The 27567-nt window shown below is 37.4% G+C and overlaps 1 protein-coding gene across 1 annotated transcript in view; it reads right to left on the reverse strand.

The window, feature by feature from the left end:
* LOC111151441 (carboxypeptidase D) overlaps positions 1-27567 on the reverse strand; it is a 79755-nt gene that overhangs the window by 44712 nt on the left and 7476 nt on the right. The window contains exons 3-6 of the mRNA XM_022509444.1: positions 3233-3375; positions 2477-2646; positions 1390-1739; positions 726-917 (exon numbers count right to left, since the gene is read on the reverse strand). Of these exons, the coding sequence (XP_022365152.1) occupies positions 726-917; positions 1390-1739; positions 2477-2646; positions 3233-3375 (855 nt within the window). The remainder of the gene's footprint in view (positions 1-725; positions 918-1389; positions 1740-2476; positions 2647-3232; positions 3376-27567) is intronic.

Consider the following 27567-nt stretch of genomic DNA (forward strand, 5'->3'; position numbering starts at 1 on the left):
GTGAGAGCCATGTGGCTGCATATTCGTATGGTGGTACCTACTCTACTCACTGGTATGATTGCCTGGACGGAACCGCGGGTGGGGAAAAAACAGACTCTCACACTCCTAGTGTTCGGCATAAAGTGGCCCCTGTAAGCAACTTGCCCCCCACCCTCTTCTGACTATATTGCCCCGGGGCGGATATGGGCTGGCCCAGAGGAGGCAGAGGAATGGTAAGTCAATACCTCAGCAGGTTTAGAATATGCAAGGGGAGGGAGTACAACTGGGAGTCAATATAGAATCGCTGGCTTCAAAAGAGATTTGGTGTTGAGTTTTCACCTACGTGACAGTGTTCCCAATAGAGTAATTTAACAAGATTACTGGGTAATGGTAAATTTTAAAAGCAATTAAACTTTTTTTATTAAGTTACTTGTTAATTTCTTATTAATCAAATAATTAAGTTATTTTAAATTATTGTTAAAATGGAAAAATTTATTAAAATCTTATATTATCTTTAGGAAATAAGAGCCATTACCGAAGTGGAGAACTCCATTAAATGTAAACCTGATATCCTAATTGTTGAATGAACTAGCCTATCTTATAAGAATACAAAAGCCAGAACAATTATATAAGAACAAAATAATAAAATCCAAGGAAACAACCAGTTCAAATCCTCTTCTACTCCCAAATAATCATGCTATATGATAACCAAAAAGTTTAAGCATTAATAGATAGCTATTCTTTACCTTCCTGGGCCTTTTCATACCCATCAGGATTCATGGAAGGCATAAGGTGAATTCTAGTGCTGCGGACTAAATCTGTCACTTCAGGGTCTGTTCCAAAGTTCTTACAAAGGTATTCAATGAGGTTCAATAGCAGTTCCCGTCCGACCACTTCATTTCCATGCATGTTTCCAATGTACTTAAATTCTGGTTCACCTAAAAACAAAATAATTACAAGAAAGAGTTTCTTTCCTTTTTATTTTACCACGGACTCTATTTTTTCCCCAACATATGTAAGACCTTGAACCAAAAATTAAGAAAAGATATATTTTGGCAAAAGAAACAGGAAAAAGTATCTTATAAAGCAGGTTCTTTACTAATATATACATCTGTGCAGGCTCAAAGCAGACACACATACACACACGTGTGCACATGCTCATGCATGCACACGCGTTCCATATAATATGAAAATGAAAATACCATTAGCAGAAAAAAATCTAATCTATGCAGTATATTAAATACTGTGCCTAATATGGATTATGAAATGAATTTTCTTTTTTTCTTGCAAAAGATTGGTTACATTTTCTTTGTTCCAGTTACACATACTTAAGGTGACTCTTCTAGATGAAACACAGAAATATGGTACATAGCTCTGAAAGGCACTACTGAAATTATGTATAATTATTACCTGGTTCATGGACACCTGGGTTATCAGATATCTCCATTACATAAAGTTCTCTTGACTCTACTGATTTTCCTAATGAATAAAGCCGGGTGATGTTAGGATATTCATTGGCAAACCTTCTCAAGAAGATTTCCATATCAGGGAAATGGTGGTGGTGAAAGTCCTTTGGCTGAACTGGCTGGTGGAAGGATTGTGTTCCAGGAAGATTATTAAGCAGAGCGACTGTGCTAGCAGTTACTACCACCTCAGTTGTGTCAGGGATTACTGAAGCCACAGTTGGCCGAAGGGAAAAATTCACCTTTGTGGCCGGTCCTTCTTTCACTATTATATTATTAATTGTCAGTGGCATATACCTGAAAAAAAATTTTTTTTTTTTTAAAGTAGGTGGCTTGGAGTTAAATTCAAACACACAATGCTTTAACATTATAAAAGCACAATTTCATACTCTTACACTCGGTGGTCTATCAAAACTCAAACTAAATAAAGATAAATGGGTAAATTCAAGACTTTTATGACATGATCTCAGAGAATCCCAGATTAAGTCTTTAAAGAATTACTTCTCTTACCGTCTTCTCAGTTCCACATATTAGAATGCTTACCAAAAATTACATGCAAAGGAAAGAATAATATGAAAGATGGAGGTCACTAACCCACCATAACAATTGCTACAGTACTCAAAGAAGGGATAAACCATTCAATCCTTTCCTGTGCCTTATCACACTGACATTCCAACTACTTTCCCAAATAGAAAAGCTCAAAATTAAATGAAACATTTTCAATTAAATCCTTAACAAACTGAGATTCCTGAAAAGTGGCTGGGGGAGGTAAGAAACCACTTATTTCTTGTATTAGAAAGCTGATGTTAGGGCAACTTTTTAAAATGTCTTTCCCAGAGCTCTGAGTTTTTTCTATTTTGGTACTTCATCATTGTTTTCTGACTGAGTACTCCACAATACTATTTTTTTGCTGTAAAAGGAAAAAAATCAGAAAACAAGGAAAAAATAAAAGCCAGGTACAGTAAATAATGTTTCCTAGACTGTATTTCTCTCTTAGGTGTAAACAGAGGAATTTTCAGATTCTAAATTCTTACCCAGTTGAAACAGCTGTAATGTTGTAAGTTCCAGGGACAAGTAATCTGTGGAAATCACCAAATCTGCCTGTTGTGATATTATGATTAATACCAGCTACTGAGATGGTTGCATTCTCTAAACCAGATCCCGTTACTGAATCTTTAACAAATCCTTTAACTCCAATGTGAACCTAAAAAAACATGAATCAAAGCAGATGGCTCAAAGACAATTTGGAAGGCAAGAGAACATCACCTCTCTCTGCATTGATGCTAGAATTTCTAAAAAAAAATAAATAAGGTTGCGTCTCTATTTTGCTGAAATATTTTTCAATGCCTCCAAGTGAAAATAAAATATAGACAAAAAACATTGTCCCTTACACTTAACACATGTCTGACATGTAGACTAGTAATATGCTTTTGAAATTCCCTCTCCTCCAAACAAGACTTCTAATTTTCTCAACAAGTAATAATTTTTCATTAAGTAATAATTTCTGGTATATTCAATAGTATATTACCCTGCCTGATATTTAAATTAAACTGATGTCCATGGCTCATATAGTGGTAAAGGCTCTCTAGCAAATATGATCACATGACATTGTAAGAACCTGACAGTACAAGTTTGGCTGATTATTTCAGTCTATAAAGTGTTCTAAGACAATCAGAGAAAGCCCTCCAGAGGAAAAGAACTGTTAAAGATTGCTACTCCAGTGCAACTGAATTTCTCCCTTATATTATCTGCTATTTCTATTCCCCAACCTTCCAGTCAGCTACTTTTACCTTTTCAATCAATGTGATCAAAGACTCACGATTGTTCTCCCATTCTTGTCGAAGCTGAGAAGCAGGTGGGTACTTGCAACAAGATAGTTCTAATGTGATCTCAAAACAGTTGGCCCACACATAATTGTAATCTTGCATACCACCTGTAACGTAAGGGAAAAAACGTTTATTCTCTCAGAAAGACCAAACAAATTAAATCGGCCATCTCTGCATCTATAAATTTTCTTTTCAAAACATGGTTTGAAATCGGGGAACGCTTTTGGATTACAGAGGAGACCAAGAAGGAAGGTTAAAGGAATATATGCTGAAAAGGAATAGACATAAAGGAAATGTATTTGACTGACAGGATGAACAGTTAAGAAGAGCACAAACACACCAGTTAATAACAACAGTATAATGAGAACAGCTCTACATTTGGGTCTTTACCATATGCCAGACCTATCCTACGAGCTTTAAGAATATTAACATTTAATCTTTACAAGTGTATAAGGTAGGTATTATTTCACCCATTTTACAAATGTAAGAAGTAGGACAGACAGAGAGAGGTTAAGATTTTTGACAGCATGAGGATGAAAGGTATACATGAACTTAAAGTTGTGAAGGATGTTCATGCCAAAGCATTATTAAGTGCCTACTATTCTAACTGTACTTCCCTTTATCAAGAAGGTAACAAGAGAAAAAAAAAAGGCAAAATCTAGGGTGATGCAGCTGCATAAATTGGGGGGGGGAGGGTGAGACATAACAAACCCTTTCAAAATGTGTTCAATGGAAGAGGGAAGTAAAAAGGGGAATAAGCATCCACAGCTAACCACTTTCACCACTTCTACACCCAGATAAGCCCACATACTCGTTCTGTAGAAAGTTTATTACCTTACCATTCCTGTCACTTGATTTTTTAAATAAATTTTATTTATTTATTTATTTTTTTAAAGATTTTATTTATTTATTTGACAGAGAGAGATCACAAGTAGACAGAGAGGCAGGCAGAGAGAGAGGGAGAGAGGGAAGCAGGCTCCCTGCTGAGCAGAGAGCCCGATGCGGGACTCGATCCCAGGACCCCGAGATCATGACCCGAGCCGAAGGCAGCGGCTTAACCCACTGAGCCACCCAGGCGCCCAAATAAATTTTATTTTTTAAGGCAATTTTAGGTTCATAGCAAAATTGAGAAGGTACAGAGATCTTCCATGTTTCTACCATTACAGTATCATACAGTTTCACTGCCCTAAAAATCCACTGTGTTCCACCTACTAAGCCCTCCCCTTCCCTAACCTTTGGCAACCACTAATCTTTTTATTATTTCCATATGGCTTGGCTTTTCCCAAAATGTCACAGAGTTGGGATAGCACAGTATATAGCCTTTTCAGATTGGTTTCTTTCATTTAGTAATAGGTATTTAAAGTTCCTCCATGTCTTTCCATGACTTGATAGTTTTCTTTTTAGTGCTAAATGATATGCCATTGTCTGGCTGTACCACAGTTTATCTTACCCGTTTACCTACTGAAGGAGGTGTTGGTTGCTTCCAAGTTTTGACAATTATGAATTAACCCACTATAAACATCTGTATGCAGATTTTTGTGTGGACATACGTTTTCAACTCCTTTGGGTAAATACCAAGGAGCATAGCTGTTAGACCATATAGTAAGAGTATGTTCGGTTTTTTAAGAAACCACCAAACTGTTTTCCAAAGTGGTTGCACCATTTTGCATTCCCCTACCACCAATGAAAGAGAGTTCCTGTTGCTTGACATTTTCATCAGCCAGTGTTCTGGATTTTGGCCATTCTGGATTTTGACCATTCTGGTAGGTAGGAAGTAGTAACTTGTTGCCTTTTTTTTTTTTTTCTTTTTAAGATTTTATTTATTTATTTGAGAGAGAGAATGAGAGAGAGAGCACGAGAGGGGGTAGAGTCAGAGGGAGACGCAGACCCCCTGCTGGGTAGGGAGCCTGATGTGGGACTCAATCCTGGGACTCCAGGATCATGATCTGAGCCAAAGGCCGTCGCTTAACCAACTGAGACACCCAGGAGCCCGTAACTTGTTGCTTTAATTTGCATTTCCCTGATGACATGCAATGTGGAGCATCTTTTCTTTATTTTTTTTTAACTTTATTGATTTATTTGAGAGAGAGAGAGAGAGAGAGAAAACGCACGAGTGGTGAGAGGGTCAGATGGAGAAGCAGACTCTCTGCTGGGCAGGGAGCCCGATGCAATACAGGGCTTCATTTAGGACCCTGAGCTGATCACAGACCCTGGATCACAACCTGAGCAGAAGGCAGAGGTTTAACTGACTGAGCCATCCAGGCACCCCACATCTTTCCTTGTTTGCCACCTGTATAACTCTTTTTATTTAAAGATTTTATTTATTAACTTGAGAGAGAGAGAGAGAGAGAGAGAGAGAGAGAGCAAGTGAGTGGAGGAGCAGAGGGCGAGGGACAAGCAGACTCTGTGCTGAGCACAGAGCCCGATGCAGGGCTCAATCCCCCAACCCTGAGATCATGACCTGAGCCAAAATCAAGAGTCAGATGTTCAACTGACTAAGCCACTCATGGGCCCCTGTCACCTGTGTAACTTCTTTGGTAAGGTGTCTGGTAAGGTCTTTGGCCCACTTTTTAATCAGGTTATTTTTTGCTGTTGAGTTTTAAGAGTTCTTCATGTATTTTAGATCACAGTCCTTTATCAGATATGCTTTCTTCCTTTTTTGGGCACAATAATATTTTACTATATGTGTATACCACATTTTCTTTATCCAAATGTCAATGGACATTTAGGTTGTCTCTTGGCAACTGTAAATAATGCTGCAGTGAACCTCAATGTGCAAATATCTTTTCATGATCCTGCTTCAATTCTTTTGTATATATACTCAGAAGCAGAACTGCTGAATCATATGGTAATTCTATTTCTAACTTTCTGAGGAAGCTCCATACTGTTTCCTATAGTAGCTATACTATTTTTATATTCCCACCAACCACGCAAAGGGTTCCAAATTCTTCACATCCCTACCAACACTTGCTAATTTTTTTAGATTGACCATCCCAAAGGAGTATAAAGTGATAAGTCATTGAGGTTATGATTTGCTTTTCCCTGATGATTAGTGATATTGAACATCTTTCCATATATATGTTGGCCATTTGTATATTTTCTTTGAAAAAATGTCTATTCAAGTCCTTTGCCCACTTTTAATCAGATTACTTGAGAGGTTTGAGTTGTTGGAGTTTTTTACATATTCTAAATATTAACCCTTTATCAGATATATCGTTCACAAGTATTTTCCATAGGCTGCTTTTTTACTCTGTTGATTGCTTCCCTTGCCATACAGGACATTGGGAGGGTTTTGAACAGAGGTGTGATATAATCTGAATTGCCTTTAAAAAAAAAAAAAAAAAAAGTAGGCTCCATGCCCAACATGATCCTGAGATCAAGACCTGAGCTGAGATCAAAAGCTGAACACTTAACTAACTGACCCACCCAGGTGTCCCATGAATTGCCTTTTTAAAAGATCATTCTGACTGCTGGGTGGAGAATGACTGGGGGATGAGGAGTAAAAGGGGAAGCAGAGTGAAGAATTAGGAAAAAATGATGGCTTGGATCATAATTAAGATTTCTGTTGGTAGGGGAGATGAAGCAGACAGATCTGGATTTAGAAAGGATTTGTTTATACAGAATCAAGGACGACTTTTAGATTTTTAGCTAGGGAAACTAGGAAGATAGTAGTGCCATTAACTATCTGAAAGGAGAAGAACAAAGGTACAAGCTATGACATGCCTAAGCTCTGTCTTTGGTCCTCTTCTCTTATTTATTCCCTTGATGTCTCATAGTTTAAATATTATCTACATGCTGACAACTCTCAAATTTCTATCTCTAGCGAAGACCTCTTTCCCAGACTCCAGACTTGTACATCCAATTGCCTATTCAACATCTCTACTTGCATATCATAAACTTAAGGTATCTTCATCTTCTCCAAACTTGCTCCACCTGCAATCTCTCCTATCATGGCTAATGGCACTTCCACTCTTCCAGCTGCTCAGGCCAAAAACCTTTGGAGTCACATTCCAATCTAAAGCATCAGAAACTCATGGTAGCTCTAACTGAAAAATCCAGAATCCATAGATTTCTCCTCACCTCCATGGCTGCTGCCCTTTTACAAGCCACCATCCTTTCTCTGCCTGAATTTCTTCAATCACTCTTAACAGTTCTCCCTGTACCTGCCCTTGCCCTTCTATATTCATTTCTCAACAGAGATGCGAAATTAATTCTGTTAAAATGTTAAGTCAGATGTTACTCTTTTGTATGATGACTCCCTTTTTCACTCAGACTAAAAGCCAAAGTCTTTACAGAAGCTTAAGGCCCCATGTAATTTGTCTTCTACCATTTCCCTTCCCCCTTTAACCTTCTTTCATACTCTCTCCATCACTGGCTCTGCATCTGCCACAGTGGCCTCCCTGCAGTTCACTGGATACACTGGGTACCTCCTGACTTCGGGTCTTTGCTCTAGCTACTCCCTTTGCCTGGTATGCTCTTCTCCCAGATATCCCTGCTTGACTAATTCCCTCACCTCCAGCTCTTTGCTCCAATTTCAACTTGACTTCCCCATTTAAAGTTGCTACTTGCTTCTCCCCAACATTATCCCCAAGCCCATCCCACCAACACTCACAATTCCACTCACTCTTTTGTACTTTTTCTTTTTTTCTACAGTACTTAACAATATACCTATTAAGTTTATTATTTACTGCCTATTTCTCTAGACTAGATTATAAGCAACACAGGGGCAGAGATATCTACTACACCCGCTGATGGATATTCCAAGCACCAGACAGTATCTGGCACACAGTAGCCCTTCAGGAAATATCTGTTGAAAGAATGAAACTAAGTAGGTAATTAAGATTTCTGTTTTGAATGTATTAAATTTGAGATGCCAAAGACTTTGTATTCCCAGAATATATGTAAGTTTATAACCACCAAAAGCCCAGTAACTTGGTCTTAATATTCTTCTTAGAAGGTAAAGTATCCATCTTTTGACCTACTCTTACTGTCCAGCATCTTGGTATGAACTTTGGGTCTGGCATCTATGATCATCTTTGCTTAACTTTCACCTGTACGTACACATGTGGACATACACATACTATTCATGATACATAATATTTATTAATCTTTTCCAATTTTTACTACTATATTGGTCATAGTACAATGGTCATTGTGTTTAAGATGTTATACTAAGATTATAGGGATTTATAAATAAGAGACATACCTTCATTCATAGTCTAGAGTCTTGGTGAGGAAGCAGAACACAGAACACATAAAAATAACAATTTCAGAGCAAGGCATGCGTGAGCTCATGTTTTTTTGCATATGTAAAACTTAATAGCTATGTTAAATTGCAAACATGGCCAATTCATACTTTAATTATGCCAGAAGGTAGGGAAATAGACGGCTTACAACACTATAATCACCAGGCTGGAGTTCTGGCATTCTTTTGTCTGTTCCTTAATTGTCTTACTTAAGTAGCAATTTAAGAAACACTAGCTAAGAGCAACACGAAGACCAAGTTTACAGTAATACTTTGGAGTATTATCTAATCGGCTCTTTAAACTTTAATAGTACTATAGCTAGCCAGTGCCAATCAATGACACAGAGAAATATATTCCCAGGGTAGGGGAAGAGAGGAAGGATAGAAGTCTTCTAAAATAAGACTTTAAGAGAAGAAATTACATTCAGTGGACTCTAGCCCCACAGATCACGCACTGTAGTAATTTTTTTTTAATAACTCTACAATCTAAAACTAAAGGTCAGATTCATGGAGACAAAACTCTTTTTGTAGGTCCTATAGATTTGAGGAAATATTACAGTGAAGAGTGTACCTAACTGTAACACATCTTTGTGGAGTCAATCATTGCTTTACAGCATAGAATCTAGTGGAAATACAAAATATTAATTAAATCTTGGCATGTATTCCTCAAATTTTCCTTTGATAAGACCCTATTTAACAGGAAGCCATGTAAATATTAGAAATAAAATCAAGGGGGAATGAATTAGTCAGTAATTGTTACATGAACAACTGGTAACTATGTGATAAAAAATACTGGTGAGCTTTACCTCCTATCATGCCACATAAACTTAAATCCATATGGAATTTGATGTAAAAATGAAACTGTAAACAAAACTGGAACTCAACATGAATATTTTTGTACTCTCAGGATGAGAAGAATCTAAGTTTGGCAGCAAAGTAGCATGAAGGCATAAAAGGAAAAAAAATGATAGATTTAACTATTAACAACTGTAAAATATTTGTTGATCAAAAAACTATCTTAAAAATTTTTAAAAAGAGACTAAGAAAAAAAACCCATAAAATAAGAGTATAGAACACTCCTGGGTAACAATTTAATAATTACGTGTATGACATCTTTGGCACGACCTTAACAGAGAAATTTCTTTTCCAGGAACTTATTCCAAGGTAATAGCTACAAAGAAGAGCACTATAATGTTTAAACTGAAAGAGAATAAAACTGAAAAATATCTGACTATTCAAAAATGGGGGCTCAGTTTACAATTATATAAAATGGGCTACTGTGCAACTATTTAAGGTATTGTGGACACACATTTATGGGCGTGATATTTACCATATAATAACAAAAGAGGTTATAAAACAGCATATACAGGGTGATGGGTATTGCGGACAGCACATGCTGTGATGAGCACTGGGTGTTACACTTAACTAATGAATCACTGAACACAGCATCAAGGACTAATCATGTACTATACAGTGGTTAACTGAATGTAATTTTTTTTTAAGATTTTATTTATTTGACAGAGAGGCAGGTAGAGAGAGAGAGAGAGAAGCAGGCTCCCCACTGAGCAGAGAGCCTGACGCGGGACTCGATCCCAGGACCTTGAGATCATGACCCAAGCTGAAGGCAGCGGCTTAACCCACTGAGCCACTCAGGCACCCCCTGAATGTAGTTTTGTTTTTTTTTAAAGCATATAAAGATAAATCTTTTTGCATGACAGTTTAAACTTTATTCTTCTTTGAAACATACAGTTTCTCAATTTCCCTACACTCATGTATGAGTTAACTGATTCAAAATAATTTTGACAATCTAACCAACATGCTATGCTGTTTTACAGGTTTTTTTTTTTTTAACTCAAGTTTATTGAGTCATAGTTTATATACTATAAAAGTCATCCTTTTTAAGTATGTAGTGCAATATGTACATTCATATAAGCTCCACCACAATCAAGATATAGGACGTTTGTCTCATCCCAGAAAGTTCCCTTCCTCCAGCTCCCAGGTTTTGGGCAACCACTAATCTAATTTCTTTGCCTATATTTTTGCCTTCTCCAGAATGTCATATAAATGAAATCACGCAGTATAAAGCCTTTTGTATGAGGCTACTTTTACTCAGCACAATGCTTCTGAGATTCATTCATACTGTTGTATATATATATTCTCCTTTTTATTACTCGGTATTCGCTTGCATGGATGTAGTACAATTTGTTTATCCTTTTACATGTGATGGATATTTGAGCTACTTTCAGTTTCTGGTGATTGTGAATAAAGCTGTGCACAGACCTGAGTGTGGGCAAATATTTTCATGTTTTTTGGATAAATATCTAGGAGTAGCTTGGCTGAGTTATACAGCAAATGTAAGTTTAACTTTATAAGAAACTGTCAAACTTTTCCAAAGTGGCTTACAACTTCGCATTCCTACCAGCAATGCATGAATGTTCCAGTTTCTCTGCATCCTCATTTAAACTGCTCATGCAACTGGTCAGATTTTTAACTCTAAATATTCTAGTGAGTGTACAGTGGGATCTCATTGTGGTTTTAATTTGTATTTCCCTGACAACAAATAATATCGCACATCCTTTCATGTCTTTATTTATCATCTATATTAGGAGACCTTGGAAGCTAGGGACTATTGGTGATATTTTAGAGAAGGAAGGATATTAAGAAAGGGATCCCATAAACTGTCTACAAACTCCCGGGCTTAATCTTGAACTGCAATGTGTGGGTATGACCCTAACAACATGCCAAAATCATGGAGAACTGAATAACAAAACAGCTTCCAGACTGGCCCTTGGGAGGTAAGTACACAGAATAGATCTGAACAGAACTGCAAATGCTTTGAAAATTCAAACTGCCATCACAACCCACAGGAGGCAAATCAAAACTTAAAACTGAGCCTACCTGGGTCATTGACTGCTAAAATAAACAAAGAAGTTGTCATTTTTTATAGAATTTAAACAAGACTTGGATCTCATAAGATCCAAAATGTTCAGCCTATAACCCAAAATTCTTTGATATTTAAAGAACCAGGAAAATGTCAACCACTTGAAAGGAAAAAATAATCAAGACACCAACCCCAGTGTGACCTAGATATTAAAATTATCAGACTAAGCTTAAAGCAGTTGTTTAAGCCACATTCCAAGGAAGTAAGATTAACCATTCTTTTTTTTTTTTCTTAAAAAAAGATTTAATTAATTTATTTATTTGACAGAGAGAGACACAGTGGGAGAGGGAACACAAGCAGTGGGAGTGAGTGAGAGAGAGAGAGAGAGAGAGAGAGAGAGAGAAGCAGGCCTCCCGCTGAGTAGGGAGGGTAGATGCGGGCCTTGATCCCAGGACACTGAGATCACGACCTGAGCCCAAGGCAAACTTTTTTTTTTGTTTTTTTTTGTTTTTAAAGATTTTATTTATTTATTTGACAGAGATCACAAGTAGGCAGAGAGGCAGGCAGAGAGAGAGGGGAAAGCAGACTCCCCGCTGAGCAGAGAGCCTGATGTGAGGCTAGATTCCAGGACCTTGAGATCATGACCTGAGCCCAAGGCAGAGGCTTTATTTTTATTTTTTTTTTTAGATTTTATTTATTTATTTGACAGACAGAGATTACAAGTAGGCAGAGAGGCAGTCAGAGAGAGGAGGAAGCAGGCTTCCTGCTGAGCAGAGAGCCCAGTGTGGGGCTTGATCCCAGGACCCTGGGATCATGAACTGAGCCAAAGGCAGAGGCAAGGCAAACGTTTAACGAGCCACTCAGGTGCCCCAAGATTAGCCATTCTTGAAATAAAAAACAGAAGATATAAAGAAGAAGGACAAAGTGGAAATTTCAAAATGAAAAATTCAATAACCAAAATTTAAATATTTACTTGATGAATTCAACAGGAGAATGGAACTGACAAGGGGGAAGAGTTAACTTGTAGACAGACAAACAGAAATTACCTAATGTAAATAACAGAGAAAAAAAGAATACTATTACGGACAAAGGTCTACCGAAAGGTCTGGCATTCTTGTCACTGGAGACTCAGAAGGAGAGGAAAAGGGCACAATGCCAAAAAAGAAAAAAAAAAAAAGAAGAAATTATAGCTGAAAAGTCCCCAAATTTGGCAAAAGATGTAAACTTAGATTTCAAGAAACTCAGCAAATCCCAAACAGGTTAAACTAAAAAAAAAAAAAAAAAAAAAAATTCATGGCTAGATATTTTATAATCGAATTGCTCAAAACCAAAGACAAAGGAAAAACTCTTGAAAGCAGTAACAGAAAAATGATACGCTCATACAGGGGAACAACAATTCAAATGACTGTGAGTTTCTCATCAAAAGCTGTGGAGGCCAGAAGGCAAGAGCATAAAACAAACAAACAAAACCTGCCAACCCAAAACCTAGAGTTTTATATCCAGTGAAAATATTCTTCAGTAATGAAGGCAGAAACAGACTTTCTCAGTGAAGGAAAACTAAAGAATCCATCACAAACCAACTTGCTTTAAAAAAAAAAAAAAACGCTAAAGTCAGCCAACAGAAAGGATGATTACCCACCACCTGCATCAACATAGATGGAACTGGAGGGGATTATGCTCAGGGAAATAAGTCAAGCAGAGAAAAACAATTATCGTATGGTTTCACTCATATGTGGAACATAAGGAATAGTGTGCAGGACCACAGAGGAAGGGAGGGAAAACCGGGAAGAAATCAGAGAGGGAGACAAACCATGACAGACTCCGGGAACCAAACTGAAGGTTACAGAAGGAAGGGAGGTGGGGTGATGGGTAACCGGGGGATGGGTATTGAGGGGGGCACATGTCGTGATGAGCACTGGGTGTTATATGCAACTAATGAACTGTTGGACACTACATCAAAAACTAATGATGTACTATATGTTGGCTAATTGAACATAATTAAAAAATAAATCAAAACCAAAACCAAAATAAATAAAAGAATGCTAAAGAAAGTCAATTATTCGGGTAAAAAAATAAATGACACCAGAGAGAAACTCGGGATTTCCAGAATGAAAGAACAGCAGAAATGGTAAATATCTGGGTAAATACAATGAACTATTTTTTTCCTCTTAAGTTCTTTAAAGTATGTATGACAGCTGAAAGCAAAAAATCATAACACTGTCTGGTGGGGTTTTCAATGCATATACACATAATACAAATGACAACTGCAACATAAATTGGGGGAGGGTACAGTGTGGTGGTGAGATTTGTGCATTCCTCCTGAAGTGGTAAAATACCAGTCCTGTGATAGAACTGTGAAAAATTAAGCATGTAAATTGTAACTCCTAGAGCAACTACCAGAACAAATCATACAAAGGAGATATAGTAAAAAACACAAGAGATAAAATACTAAACATTCAAACAATCCCACAGAAGGCAGGAGAGAGGAAGCAGTAGAATAAAAAACAGAGGGAATAAAGAGGAAAATAATTAAAAAGTAGACTTAAATCCAAACATATCAATAATTACATTCAGTGTAAATCGTATAAACATACAGACTAAAAGACAAATTGCCAGAGGCACCTGGGTGACTCAGTTCTTTAAGCCTCTGCCTTCGGCTCAGATAATGATCCCAGCATCCTGGGATATCGACCCCTCCCCCCAATAGGCTCCCTGCTCAGTGGGAAGCCTGCTTCTCCCTCTTCCCCTCTTCCCCTCATGTGCCCTCTCTCTCACTCACTCTCTCTCTCAACTAAGTAAAATCTTAAAAAACAAATTAAAAATAAAAGACAAATAGTCAAATGAATTGAAAAACAAGAGCCAATTACATGCTGTCCATCAGAAACTCACTTTATTTTATTTTTTAAAGATTTTATTTTATTTGACAGACAGAGATCACAAGTAGGCAGAGAGGCAGGCAGGGGGAGGGGGATGGGGGGAAGCAGGCTTCCCGATGTGGGGCTCAATCCTAGGACCCTGAGATCATGACCTGACCCTTTTTTTTTTTTTTAAGATTTTATTTATTATTTGATAGAGCAGGCATAAGTAGACAGAGCAGCAGGCAGAGGGAGAGGGAGAAGCAGGCTCTCTGCAGAGGAGAGAGGATGAGATCATGACCTGGAGCAGAGGGCAGATGCTTAACCGACTGAGCCACCCAGGCGCCCTAAGAAACTCCCTTTAAATATAATGGTACAGAGAAGTTAAAAGTAAAGAAGGTGAGGCACCAGGTGGTCCTGGGATCGAGCCCCACATTGGGCTCCCTCCTCAGCAAGAAGACTGCTTCTCCCTTTCCCACTCCCTGCTTGTGTTCCCTCTCTTGCTGTGTCTCTCTCTGTCAAATAATAAATAGAATCTTAAAAAAAAAAAAAAGTAAAAGAAGGTTAAAAGATATACCATGCAAACATAAAACAAAAGGAAAATGGAGGGGCTAGAGTAGTATCAGCCAAGGTAGACTTGAGAACAAGGAAAAGTAGCAGGGTTTTATTTTATTTTATTAAAGATTTATTTATTTATTTATTTGACAGAGATTATAAGTAGGCAGAGAGGCAGGAGAGAGAGAGGACGGGAAGCAGGCTCCCTGCTGAGCAGAGAGCCCGATGTGGGCTTGATCCCAGGATCCTGGGGCTCGATCCCAGGATCCTGGGATCATGGGATCATGACCTGAGCCGAAGGCAGAGGCTTTAACCCACTGAGCCACCCAGGCGCACCAGTAGCAGGGTTTTAAAGAGGGATACTACCTAATGATAAAAGGGTCAACTGACCAAGAAAACATTGTAGTTCAAGTCTACCATCAAGTAGATCTAAAGGACATTTAGAGCACACCCCACCCAACAACAGCAACACACATACACCTTTCAAGTACAAATGGAACACTCATCAAGACAGACAATATCCTGGGTTGTAAAACAAACTTAACAAATGTACAAGAACTGAAATCATACAAGGTATATTCTTTGACATGATGGAATTATAGAGAAATCAGTAATAGAAAGCTATATACAGGATATCCTTTTCTTAATGAAATCTCCTAAAAGTAAAGCACATTTCCTGAGTCTATAACAATAAACTACTCTCAGAAGGCAACTTTCAAGTTGTGGTATCTTCCTAATCCACATATTTCTAAACTCATAGGAACCCACCAACGTGAACAGTAGTAAACTCACTTTTATTTGCAATACAAAAAAAGATTAAAATGCTATCCTAACTCTAGAATATCAGAAAGTTTTTATTCACTAGCTTCAAGTTTCCCTTTAGCAATTACTTTTTGTAAATCATCTTAAAAAAAACCTGGAAGCAAATGAAAATATTAACTGAGTTTTGTGAGGTGCTACCAAATAGGCATTATTTGCTATCTGGGTTAAACTTAACATTTATTTTCCCAATACTAACTGTCAATGAGTAATCTTAACTAGGCAGCTGGTTGAGATCTTTTTATCTTGATCTTTGCCCCCAACAACAACAAAAAACCCCTACCTATACAAAGCTAGAGTTTCCTGTAACAGAGAACAGCCATTAAAACGTAGATAAGCCTGATGTTACTGACAGCTGCGGCTACTTCCAGATTCAGTTAATGTGTCTGCTTTTTTTTAAGGTGGTGTCATGTGGCTCAATACAGGCTAAAGGATTAAATATCAGACCTCAGAACAATATCTTTATCCAGTTAAAGAAAATTTAAATTTGGGGAGTGGAACATTCATTACAGGCATGTCTCAAAACAATAAAATATTTTACTAACAGTATAAAAGGGTCTGTTATTTATCTGACTTATTATCAATCATAAATAAGCACACCTCTGTTATCCATTTCTCTCTCAGGGGGCTAGCTAAGCCAATGACCTTCAAATTTGTTTATTCGTACTAAAATAATTTTGAAAAATTATGCAGTGCTTCACATAGTTGGCATCTAAAAGTTTTCATCTTCAGTATAAATAGTTGCGAACAGTGTAGTTTCCTGGGTGGTATAAATTTTTTTATTTTTAAATAACACTTTTACATTATTATTTTAGATGTACCCAAAAAAATAAAATATAGATTTAATTCCTGGAATCATCTATATAAAACTTGTGTGAACATATGCTCTTCTTTAACAATAAGAATTTTACATCTTCCCTTTTTCTACCTGAACTTACATTTCCATTCTGCTTCATCCACAGGTTATTTGAATGTGATATCCTTGCATGGTTCAAAGTGTTACACCGATCATCCTATAACACTTCAAACTATAATATGTATGTATATGTATGTAAATTTTCCTAAATTTTCAATTACCTTAATGCCCTAAGAACTAATTTTTATCTTTTAGATTGAATTATTATAACTACTGGCATAAAATTTATCAGAAAGGCAAAATTATCAATTTTACTAAGCAATAAACAGGTAATAATTACTGAAAAAAATATATTTTTTAAAGATTCATTTATTTATTTTACAGGGGAGGGCAGAGAGAGAAGAGAGAGAATCCCAAGCAGACTCCCCACTGGATGTGGAATTGATGTGGGGCTTGAGCTCATGACCCTGAGATCATGACCTGAGCCAAAAATCAAGAGCCCATCGCTCAATTGACTGAGCTACCCAGGTACCCCAAAAATATCTTTTAATTTTAGGAAAGAGTAGGAATGGAAGATCTGGAAATTTATTTCCTTAAAGTTATCAAAACAGGTCTCTTCCTTCTCCCCATACATATCTCAGTTTGAAAATCACTGATTTAGATTCTTTTCTCTACTCACAAGAATTGACAAAGAAAGAAAAATGGTACAAATTTTGCTTTTAAACCTATTTACCCAGGTGCCTGGCTGGCTCAGTCAGAAAAGTAGTGCGTTAGAGCCTCATGTTGTAGAGATTACGCTAAAAAACAAAAAAACCTTAAAAAAACCATTACCTTGCCAATTCAAAGTTTTCTTTGTTTGGAAAAAACCGAATGTAATGTACTATGAAACTTACAATCCTTTCATTCCTTTACCAGCATCAAAAAAAAGACTAAAAATGTAACCATTAGCAAACTGTCCAGTAGTACAACAAATTGTGATTAACAGTAATTGTTATGGGTGGTTAAATCTTCCGATAAAAGGATCTACCCATTAAACTCCTTCATTTGTCTAACAACAAATTTTCATATGCTTTAGTCACTCAATTCATCGTTATCATGGAACCAGTCCCTATTACTGTTTTCACTAGAGAGATCTAGCTTTGTTGGGGGCGGAGAGGTACTTAAATAAATTCAACCTGTCATTCAAAAACAGGGAACTAATGAATAACTCACTCTTATGTCTCAAGCAGAAAGTCAATAGAAAAAAATATAATCAGTGCTTCAGTGTTAAGAATTAAACATAGCAAGTTTGTTTTAACTTGCCTTAGTGGGCCAAACTATAAAGCATCGAACTGTATTATACAAGAACCTTCTAAGTATTTTATAGAAAAAAAATTACAACGTGTTAGGAAAATCTATAGGAAAACCATTTTGGAGTATAGGAATATAGATAGGCAATTTCCACTGTAGATTCAAATTTGGAGCTTACTGATATTTCTTTAATAAAACTACTTCAACGGAGGGATGCCTGGGTGGTTCAGTCAGTTAAGCATCTGCCTTTGGCTCAGGTCATGATCCCAGGGTCCTGGGAGGTCCCCCACCCTGCCTTGCTCAGTAGGGAGCCCGTTTCTCCCTCGGCCAGCCACTACCCCAAATTGTGCACGTGCTCTCTCTCTGACAAATAAGTAAATCTTTAAAAAACAAAAACCAGGGACGCCTGGGTGGCTCAGTTGGTTAGGCAGCTGCCTTCGGCTCAGGTCATGATCCCAGCGTCCTGGGATCGAGTCCCGCATCGGACTCCTTGCTTGGCGGGGAGCCTGCTTCTCCTTCTGCCTCTGCCTGCCATTCTGTCTGCCTGTGCTCGCTCTCTCTCCCTCTCTCTCTGACAAATAAATAAAATAAAAAAAAAAAAACAACACAAAAACCAAAAAACTTCAGGGACACCTGGGTGGCTCAGTTGGTTAAGAGTCTGCATTGGGCTCAGGTCATGATCCCAGGGTCCTGGGACTGAGTCCCAGATGGGGCTCCTCGCTCAGCAGGGAGTCTGCTTCTCCCTCTGGCTACCGCTCCTCCTGCTTGTGTTCTTTCTCACTCTGACAAATAAATTTAAAAATCTTAAAAAAAAAAAAAACCTACTTCAAAGGACAGTGAGAAGTTCTCACAATTTTGACATGTGTGAACAATTTATTTATAGATAATAAGTGAGTTAATAAGTGATAATTTTGCACTCCCTGATATATTTTTAAAACCTAATGAGCATAGTGCTCAAAAAATTTTAAGTGGGACATCTGCATCAAATGAATAGAAAAAAACAGAGGCCTTTTAAAAATTCCCCATATTCCTGGTCTTTAAATTCAAGTTTACTTTGAGCAAATCTTAACTGAACTTGGTGTTTGTATTCTCAGCAACTTTATCTATTTCCTTCACCGCTCCCACTGAATATATATTTGCTAATGATATGGTTCTACAAAGTCAAACTAAATTACACAGTTCTGCATCTGTTTTCAGTTTTGTTTAAGTTGGTCAACACAATCTCTCACACAGCTCTTTGAACTGCATTTTCCTTTTTTTAAATTACTCTCCCATTCTCTACCACCTGAGTTAAATAGAAAAAAGAAAAAAGAAAAGAAAGGAGAAAAAAAACCTGATTATCTAGACCTCAGATCTGAAGATTTAGGGACCAAATCCTAAAGTAGTGATTAACATATGGTTCTCCACCTTCACGTAAATCTATCATGTTACAAAATACACAGCTGTGCTGCTCCTAAAGGTCAGATTTTATATCAGGCTGTATATTTTAGTTTACTAAAGCAAACTTGTGACTTGAGTAGAAGCAAATATATTCTGTTTGAGAACTGTTTTACCTTTTTGCTTTCCTTTCAAATTAGGCAGCATTCACATTAGAATAGAGAAAAATGAAGAAAGAGGTCCAAGCACCTCCTTAAAGTACAAGTTCAGATAAGACCAAAAGCACTTTACTAATGCACATTTGATTATCAATAGTATTCTTCAAGCATGAACAATGGTGTGAGAATTAATATGTGAACTTCCAGCATTGCTTAAAGAAAACATCCCAGAGCAAAATGCCAGAAGTACATACACTTTAGAGGTTAAAAAAAAACAAAACCAAAACCCCACCCATCTGTTCATTTATATATGCACTCTATTTTTTTTCAAAGACTTTATTTATTTATTTATTTATTTATCAGAGAGAGAGAGAGAGAGAGAGAGAGAGAGAGCTCACAAGCAGGGGGAGTGGGAGAAGGAGAAGCAGGCTCCCCACTGAGCAGGGAGCCCGATATGGGGCTCCATCCCAGGATCCTAGAATCATGACCCGAGCTGAAGGTAGACACTTAATGGACTGAGCCGCCCAGGCACCCCTATGTATTCTATGATACATACATATTCTAGTTGAATTTCTGGCTCCAGCTCTAAGCAATTAAATTATGTCAGGAAACAATACCAATTCAATTTTCAAAATCATATATGCTGTCATACGTTTTCCTTATCTCAAAACTGCTAAATCTCTTTATCATCTTGACTTCTTTCCCAATCTCCAGAGCCTATTTCCCAACTGCCCAATGGGCACTTGTAACTAGTAACTAATACCTCAAACACCATCCCCGATCTTCACTCCTCTCTCACCTAAAGAGAACACAAACACAAACACACATACTCCTCCAATTAGTATTCCTAGGCTCAATCACCTCCAAGTTAGATCTTTGGGTCCCTCTTTTTGACACTCTGTTCTACCATCTAACGGATGGTCAATCCTGTAGTTCTTTTTGCAACAATTTCTTATATCTCACACTCCCTCTTCATTCCCCTGGCATCCCTCTAGATAAAGCCCTTATCTCCAAAAAAAAACTCTGCACCAAAGAACTGTGAACACCTCCCTAGTCTATCTTCCTCTAGCACTCTTTCCCTGCCAATACATTTTGTATAAAGATAACTCCAGGAACACCTGGGTGGCTCAGTGGGTTAAAGCCTCTGCCTTCAGCTCAGGTCATGATCCCGGGGTCCTGGGTTCGAGCCCCAAATCAGGCTCTCTGCTCAGCAGGGAGCCTGCCTCCCCCTCCCTCTCTCTCCACCTGCCTCTCTGCCTACTTGTGATCTCTGTCTGTCCAAAAAAAAAAAAAAAAAGATAATTCCAAATGAATAGTAACACACTGACCTTATCAAATAATTCACACTCTAGCAGGACACACAAAAAACTATTAACAACATAACCAGACAAGCATCATACTGATGATATTAACAAAAAGCTGTAGGAAGGCCAGAGAGTGACAGTTACTACCCTAGAGTTTCCATCCAGAGTGGAACTGGAGAAAAGCATCCCAGAAAATAGCCCAAGGTTCACATTTTGGGGAAAGGACAAGTAGTTCAATGACAGGGGAGAGGTAGGAAAGAAAAGAAGAGGGGTGGAGAGGAGAGGAGAGGAGAGGAGAGGAGAGGAGTGGTAGGAGAGAAGACCAGAAGTATAGGCTTGAGTCAGACTCTAGGCCCTTTAGTCATGCTAGTAAGTTTAGACTTGATGCTATTAAAGTGTGAAACAAGCAAAGGTGTAAGAACGCTTTAGGTTTTTTTGCTACTTTGCTTGTAATATATAATTTTAAAAACAAAGTAATACAAGCACTAATAGAACCAGACACATAAGTATAACTAATGGTAAATTACCTTTCCTCTCTACTTCAGATTAGTAAAGATGCAGGAAAATTAGATACAAGGACAATATTCTGTATATGCTCATTAGTCAGGTTGGTTTATTTATGTTATTTAAATCTGTGTCCCTACTGATATTTTTGTCTTTGTGATCTAACAAATACTGAGACATGTTTAAAACTTCCTACTGTATTTATGGATTTGTCTATTCTTTTTTTTTTTTTTTTTTTAAAGATTTTATTTATTTATTTGAGAGAGAGACAGTGAGAGAGAGCATGAGCAAGGAGAAGGTCAGAGGGAGAAGCAGACTCCCCATGGAGCTGGGAGCCCGATGCGGGACTCGATCCCAGGACTCCGGGATCATGACCTGAGCCGAAGGCAGTCGTCCAACCAACTGAGCCACCCAGGCGTCCCTGGATTTGTCTATTCTTAATATCAGATACTGCATCTTTTTTAGTTCTGCACTGTCCATTTGATTTTTTTCTTTGCTTTAAACAGATTCCAACTTCTTGGCATCATATGATTAACTCATAATGCCCTGGGTTTGCTTTTTGTTTATTTACTTGAGTATAGCTCCAGGTGTACAACATAGTGATTCAACAAGTTCATACACCATGCCATGTTCACTCCAAGTGCAGCTGCCACCTATCCCAATACATCACTATTACGATATCATTGACTGTATTCCTTATGCTGCGCATCTTATTCCCCTGACTTCTTCATTCCATAACTGGAAGCCTGTATCGCCCACTCCCCTTCACCTACTTTGCCCAAGCCTCCACTCCCTCCCTTCTGACAAACATCAATTTGTTCTCCATCTTTATAGGTCTGTTTAAGCTATTTGTTTTTTAATTCATTTGTTTGTTTTTTTAGATTCTACTTATGAGTGAGATCATATGGTATTTGTCTTTCCCAGTCTGACTTATTTCACTAAGTGTAATATCCTCCATTCATGTTGTCTCAAATGGCACGACTGCATCCTTTTTATGGCTGTGTAATATTCCATTGTGTGCATACATATACACATATTTGTGTATATACGTACATATGTGTATATACGTGTGTATGTGTGTGCGTGTGTGTATACCACATCTTCCTTATCCATTCATCTACTGATGGACACTTAGGTTACTTCCATCTCCTGGCTATTGTAAACAATACTGCAATAAACAAAGGGATGCATATCATGTCTCTTTCCAAATTAGTGTCTTTCTTTTCTTTGGGTAAATACCCAATAATGGAATTATTGGATCATATGGTATTTCTATTTTTAATTTTGTTTAAAGACTTATTTATTTATTTATTTATTTGACACAGAGAGAGAGAGAGACAGAGATCACAAGTAGACAGAGAGGCAGGCAGAGAGAGAGGGAGAAGCAGGCTCCCCACCGAGCAGAGAGCCCAATGTGGGGCTTGATCCCAGAACCTTTTGAGGAACCTCTGTATTGTTTTCAACAATGGCTGCACCAATTTCTATTCCCACCAACATTGTACCAGAGTTCCTTCTCCACATCCTCACCATAATGCCCTGTTCAATGACACAGAGTGTGCTCCCCAAGAATAAGCTTTTCAGTTCATTTTTTTTGGACCAAGCATAACCTTTCATGCTGTTCAAAACAATTTGGTAATTATTTTCCCCATGCTTTCCCCTTGCTGGCAACAATCTACCTCAAGCCAAATATACCTCAATACTTAGAGGATATTAGTGCTGCTCAGTCTGACCTCCACTTTATGCAGAGAACAGCTGCCCACAGGACCAAAGAAGTTTATTCTCACACACAAAAAAATTGAATTAGTTACATTATATGCTATCTGGCCACATTTCCTAACTCTCTGCCCATAAAAGGAGAAGGGGGAAAAGGTTGAAATAAAGTACAAAAGGAGAGGAAAGAAAGTTTGATAAATCCACAGACCATTTTCTTCTTCCAGAGGAAAAAAAAATTCCTAAGTACCAGTCTGAAAAGACTCAGCCCCAAGTTAGCAATGTTTAAAGACTATGGCAGCTGACCTAACTAATGAGAGAATGCACAGGCTCACATGAACAGCACACACGCCTGACAATATTTCTGACCAATTTCTTATCTCAGTACTCTTTTATATAAGGAAAACAGTCTAAAAGTAGGTGATCTCAGATAAACACGGATGGCTCAGTCCTCACTGGAAATGGCTAACATAAACAAGACAAGGCAAAATAAAAAGCCTAAATAGTAAGTTACTACATGCAATTTATAAGGTGTTTTGTTCCTACTTAGAATTTGAAAATAAATCAATTTTACCAAGAGTAACCAAAACCAGTATACTTTGAAACTATAGGTCATGACCCATTAGTGGACTGTGAGATATATAAGTAGGTTCAGATAAGCATTTTTTGTTTAATGAACTAGTAGAGACTAGAAAAAAGCAATACCAGAATATATCACAAAGTACTATTTCATGAAATTGTTTCGGTTTTATGTACACACATATATGAGATGTATTTAAATGACTGAAAGGTAATTTTACATTTTAGATTACAATTTAAAAAAAAAGTTTCAGGAAAAAAAAAAGTTTCAGGACACCTGGATGGCACAGTCAGTTAAGCGTCTGACTCTTGGTTTCGGCTAAGGTCATGATCTCGGGGTGGTGAGACTGATCCCCGTGTGGGCCTCCATGTTCCAAGTGTGAAGTTCGCTTTGGATTCTCTTTCCTTCCCCCTCTACCCCTCCCACTTGTGCGCATACACTCTCTTTCTCTCAAATAAATCTTAAAAAAAAAAAAAAAGTTTGAAAAACATTCACCTCAGATCTACCAGTAAGATAACTTATTTTCTCAGAGTGTGAACAAAATTAGGAGGAATATTTTTATAAATTTTTGTAAGATTATCTTGTCTACACATCATCTAAGATTTTAAATAACTGTGTACTCATTTCTCAGATGCAAGGATTCACTTATTCAAAATTCAAAAAAGCCTTACTGTTTACCCTCTATAGACCAGGCACAGCTCAACTGCTAGAAACAGAAAACTGAAAACTGAATAAATCAAGTTCCTGCCCTCCTGAAGTTTAAATTCCACCAGATATAAGCACCCACGATGCCAGCTGCTAGGTTATGGGTTTATATCCATTCTCACTTGGGCCTCATAATCCTATGAGGTACATAGTATTTGTCTTCCTTTTATGTATGTGGGAAATGAGTCTCAGAGAAATTACTTTACTTGCGCAAACTTCTCTTTCTCCCCCCACCCCCGCCTCTCACACACGTGCACGCTCTCTATTTCTCTCACACACGTGGCTAGTCAACAGCAGAGCTGGGATTCAAACTCAAGGCAGCAGGATTCCAAAGCTCTGCTCTTAGCCACTATACTACACTGCCTTCCAGAGTTCTTCTATCTGCAAGAAAAAAATATAACAGCATTCTGCCTAAGAAAGCTTCTAAAAATTATATCAAATTGTGACTTTTGATCATATAATTTCAATTATAGGTGGCCTGGGGCTATTTGTCCTCTTTAAAATTTTATAAGTTAAAAGAAAGCAATTCTTACAAGTTGACCTAAAACTACCATTCAGTTTCATTAAATTTGCTTTGGAATAAACATATTAAACCATCAGATGATTTTTATGTCTCCTTAACTGTGAAGAAAGAAAAAAAGAATGGTAGACAAAAGGCAAAGAAATCAGCACACTGTGGTTTTAAAAAAAAAAAAAAAAAAAAAAAAGCAGCAGCAGAAGGCCTGCTCCATGAAAAAGTTTGCCTTAGGCTCTCACACAATAAGGAGACTTTAGCAGCAGAGCATGACTAGTCATTCAGAGGCCTTATTAGGATAGTCATTCCCTAGAGGTATCCTGCAGATTTGAGAGACATGTTGAGAGAAGCAAGGCCCACCCACATAGACAGCTAGATATGCTGGGTCAACCCTACTAACCAATGTGAACATGGTGGGGCCAGATCACCCCGCATCCCATACTCCTAAAACACGGTCTAATCCTTGACAGCAGGAATTGCTCCTGTTTGGCTCAAGCTGCCATTACCTAACACAGTATATGGGAGATGGCAGAAGTTCAGCAAATATTTGCTAAAGGAATAAATGGTATTGTACAAGTTATTCCCTCTCGGGGGTCTTGATTTCCTATACAGCAAAAGGGTTGGAGTAGATCAATACATTCGCTTTTAGCTCTAAAAGTATATACTACTTCGAGCTAGAATTTCTAAATACATCACATAAAGCGGCAGTCAAATTACTCCAGGACATCCGGGTCTGAGTACATGCCTAGTCACGAGGTTTCACAATATCTTACTCACTGCAGTCCTGGATAAGATAAACAAAGTGAATTTGCCCTGCTGAAACTCTTAAAACTGCTCAATATTGCTGGGGTAGGAAGAGATATAAGTTAGTTGTAGAAATAACCAGAAAATATATCTGACCATCCAGCTAGAAAAGGAGAAAAGTTGATGTTCATTAAAACAATAATAGTGGCAGCAGCAAAATGTAGCGTCTTCAGATGTTGTATTTAACCAAATAATCTTAATTACTGTGAAGGCAGCACCCTACTTTTTTTTAATAGTATAACACAGATTTGCCTTCCTTAATCATCAATTAGAAATTTCTTTCTGTTTGCAATTTTCTCCAAAAAAAAGTAAATTATTTTTAACACATTATTTTAAATGGTATCTCCAATTAATGAAGCAAGTTGACTACATCATAAAACCATTAGTTCATAAAGTCAGACTTTATTAAATATGTTTGCTGAAGACTGAAATGGGATTAAACATCAAAGTATGTTTCTTATCTATAAAAGAAATTAAATGATTTTCAAATCATCTCTAGTTGTCATGGGCAGAAATGGCTTCTAATTATTTTAAACCTCTTTGTGGGTGTTTGTTACATACAAGAAATATTAGTAGAAACTATAGGGGAATCAAAAGACCCTCAAAGTATCAAGTCCTCAAACTTAGGATCCAATTTGAGTAAGCAGTGCTTGACAGATAAAGTCAAAGAATAATCCAAAGGTTTAAATAAAGGCCCATTAAAAGAAATGTCATAAGACACTTTATAATATCACTCACTGCCATTAAAAAATTAAGGAAGAGCTACGGCATTTTACCATCAGCAGATTCTAAGAGGAGAAAAGTTTATACAGATGACATTTCCATGAATTAACTTCTTCCTTCTGCTTAGTCTTAATTAAATAGTCTAAGACTGCATAAAAAGAAAAAGGTTATTATTCAAAGGTCATCCAAAGTTTAAAAAGCACAATAGCTGTTTATATAACATTTGAAAAGGTAAACAAACTTACTTTAACAACTCTTTTAAAAATAATATTCTGTGGAAAATGAGAACCCTTAGATATTACTGATGAGAATGTAAAATGGTACAGCCACTGGGGTAAATAAACAATTTGATGGTTCCTTAAAGCTAAAGAGAAAATTACCATATGATCCAACAATGCCACTCCTGAGTACATATCCAAAAGATATGAAAACAAGGACTTTTTTTTTTTTTTACTTTTTTTTTTTTTTAAAGATGCATTTATTTTAGAGAGAAAAAGAGAGCATGAATAGAGGTGGGAGGAGAAGAGGGGAAGGAATAGAGAGTCCTAAGCGGACTGTACTGAGCATTCGGCCTGATGTGAGGCTCAAATCTAACAAGCCTGAGATCACACCTGAGCCGAAACCAAGAGTCAGCTGCTCAAGTGACTGTACCACCCAGGAGCCCTGAAAACAAGGACTTAAACAGGTATTTGTACACCAATGTTCAAGTAGCATTATTCACAACAACCAAAAGGTGGAAACAATCGAGTGCCCATCGATAAATGAGTGGATAAACAAAATGGTGTATATGCATAAAATGGAGCATTTCTTCCTTATAAAAAGCAATGAAGTGTTGAGATATGCTACAAATTGCAAGAACCTTGAAAACATCAGGCTAAGTAAAATAAGCCAGACTCAGGACAAACATTGTATGATTCCAGTTCTACGAAATATCTAGAATAGGCAAATCCAGAGAGACCGAGAATAGATTAGAAGGGAATGGAAAATTATGGCTTAACGGTCACCAAGTTTGTTTGGGATGCTAAAAAAGTTTTCTTAAGTAGTGAGGACATTGGGTGCACAACACTGTGAATGTAATGAATGCCACTTAATTCTATACTTAAAAATGGTCAAAATAAATTTCATGTTATATGTGTGTATTCAACCACAATTTTTAAAAAAATTCCACGATCACCCCATAGATTAAAATATAAAAGGAAACCATGCCCTTATATAAAAGGGAGAGAACTGGTGGTCAGCCCATTAACTAAGATGTCTGCAATGGACGCATGGCACAGGTACCTTACGTGTGTCCGCATATGATGTGATGTAATCTATGTGAGTCTTGCTGGGAAATTTGACCAGAATCCAGAATATGGGATGTTCTGTAGGACAACTGGCCTGAACTCTTCAAAGGATTCACTATCATTAAGAAAGTAT

The sequence above is a fragment of the Enhydra lutris genome, unplaced genomic scaffold (assembly GCF_002288905.1).
Source record: "Enhydra lutris kenyoni isolate GAN:26980312 unplaced genomic scaffold, ASM228890v2 scaffoldscaffold26, whole genome shotgun sequence".
Classification (NCBI taxonomy): domain Eukaryota; kingdom Metazoa; phylum Chordata; class Mammalia; order Carnivora; family Mustelidae; genus Enhydra; species Enhydra lutris.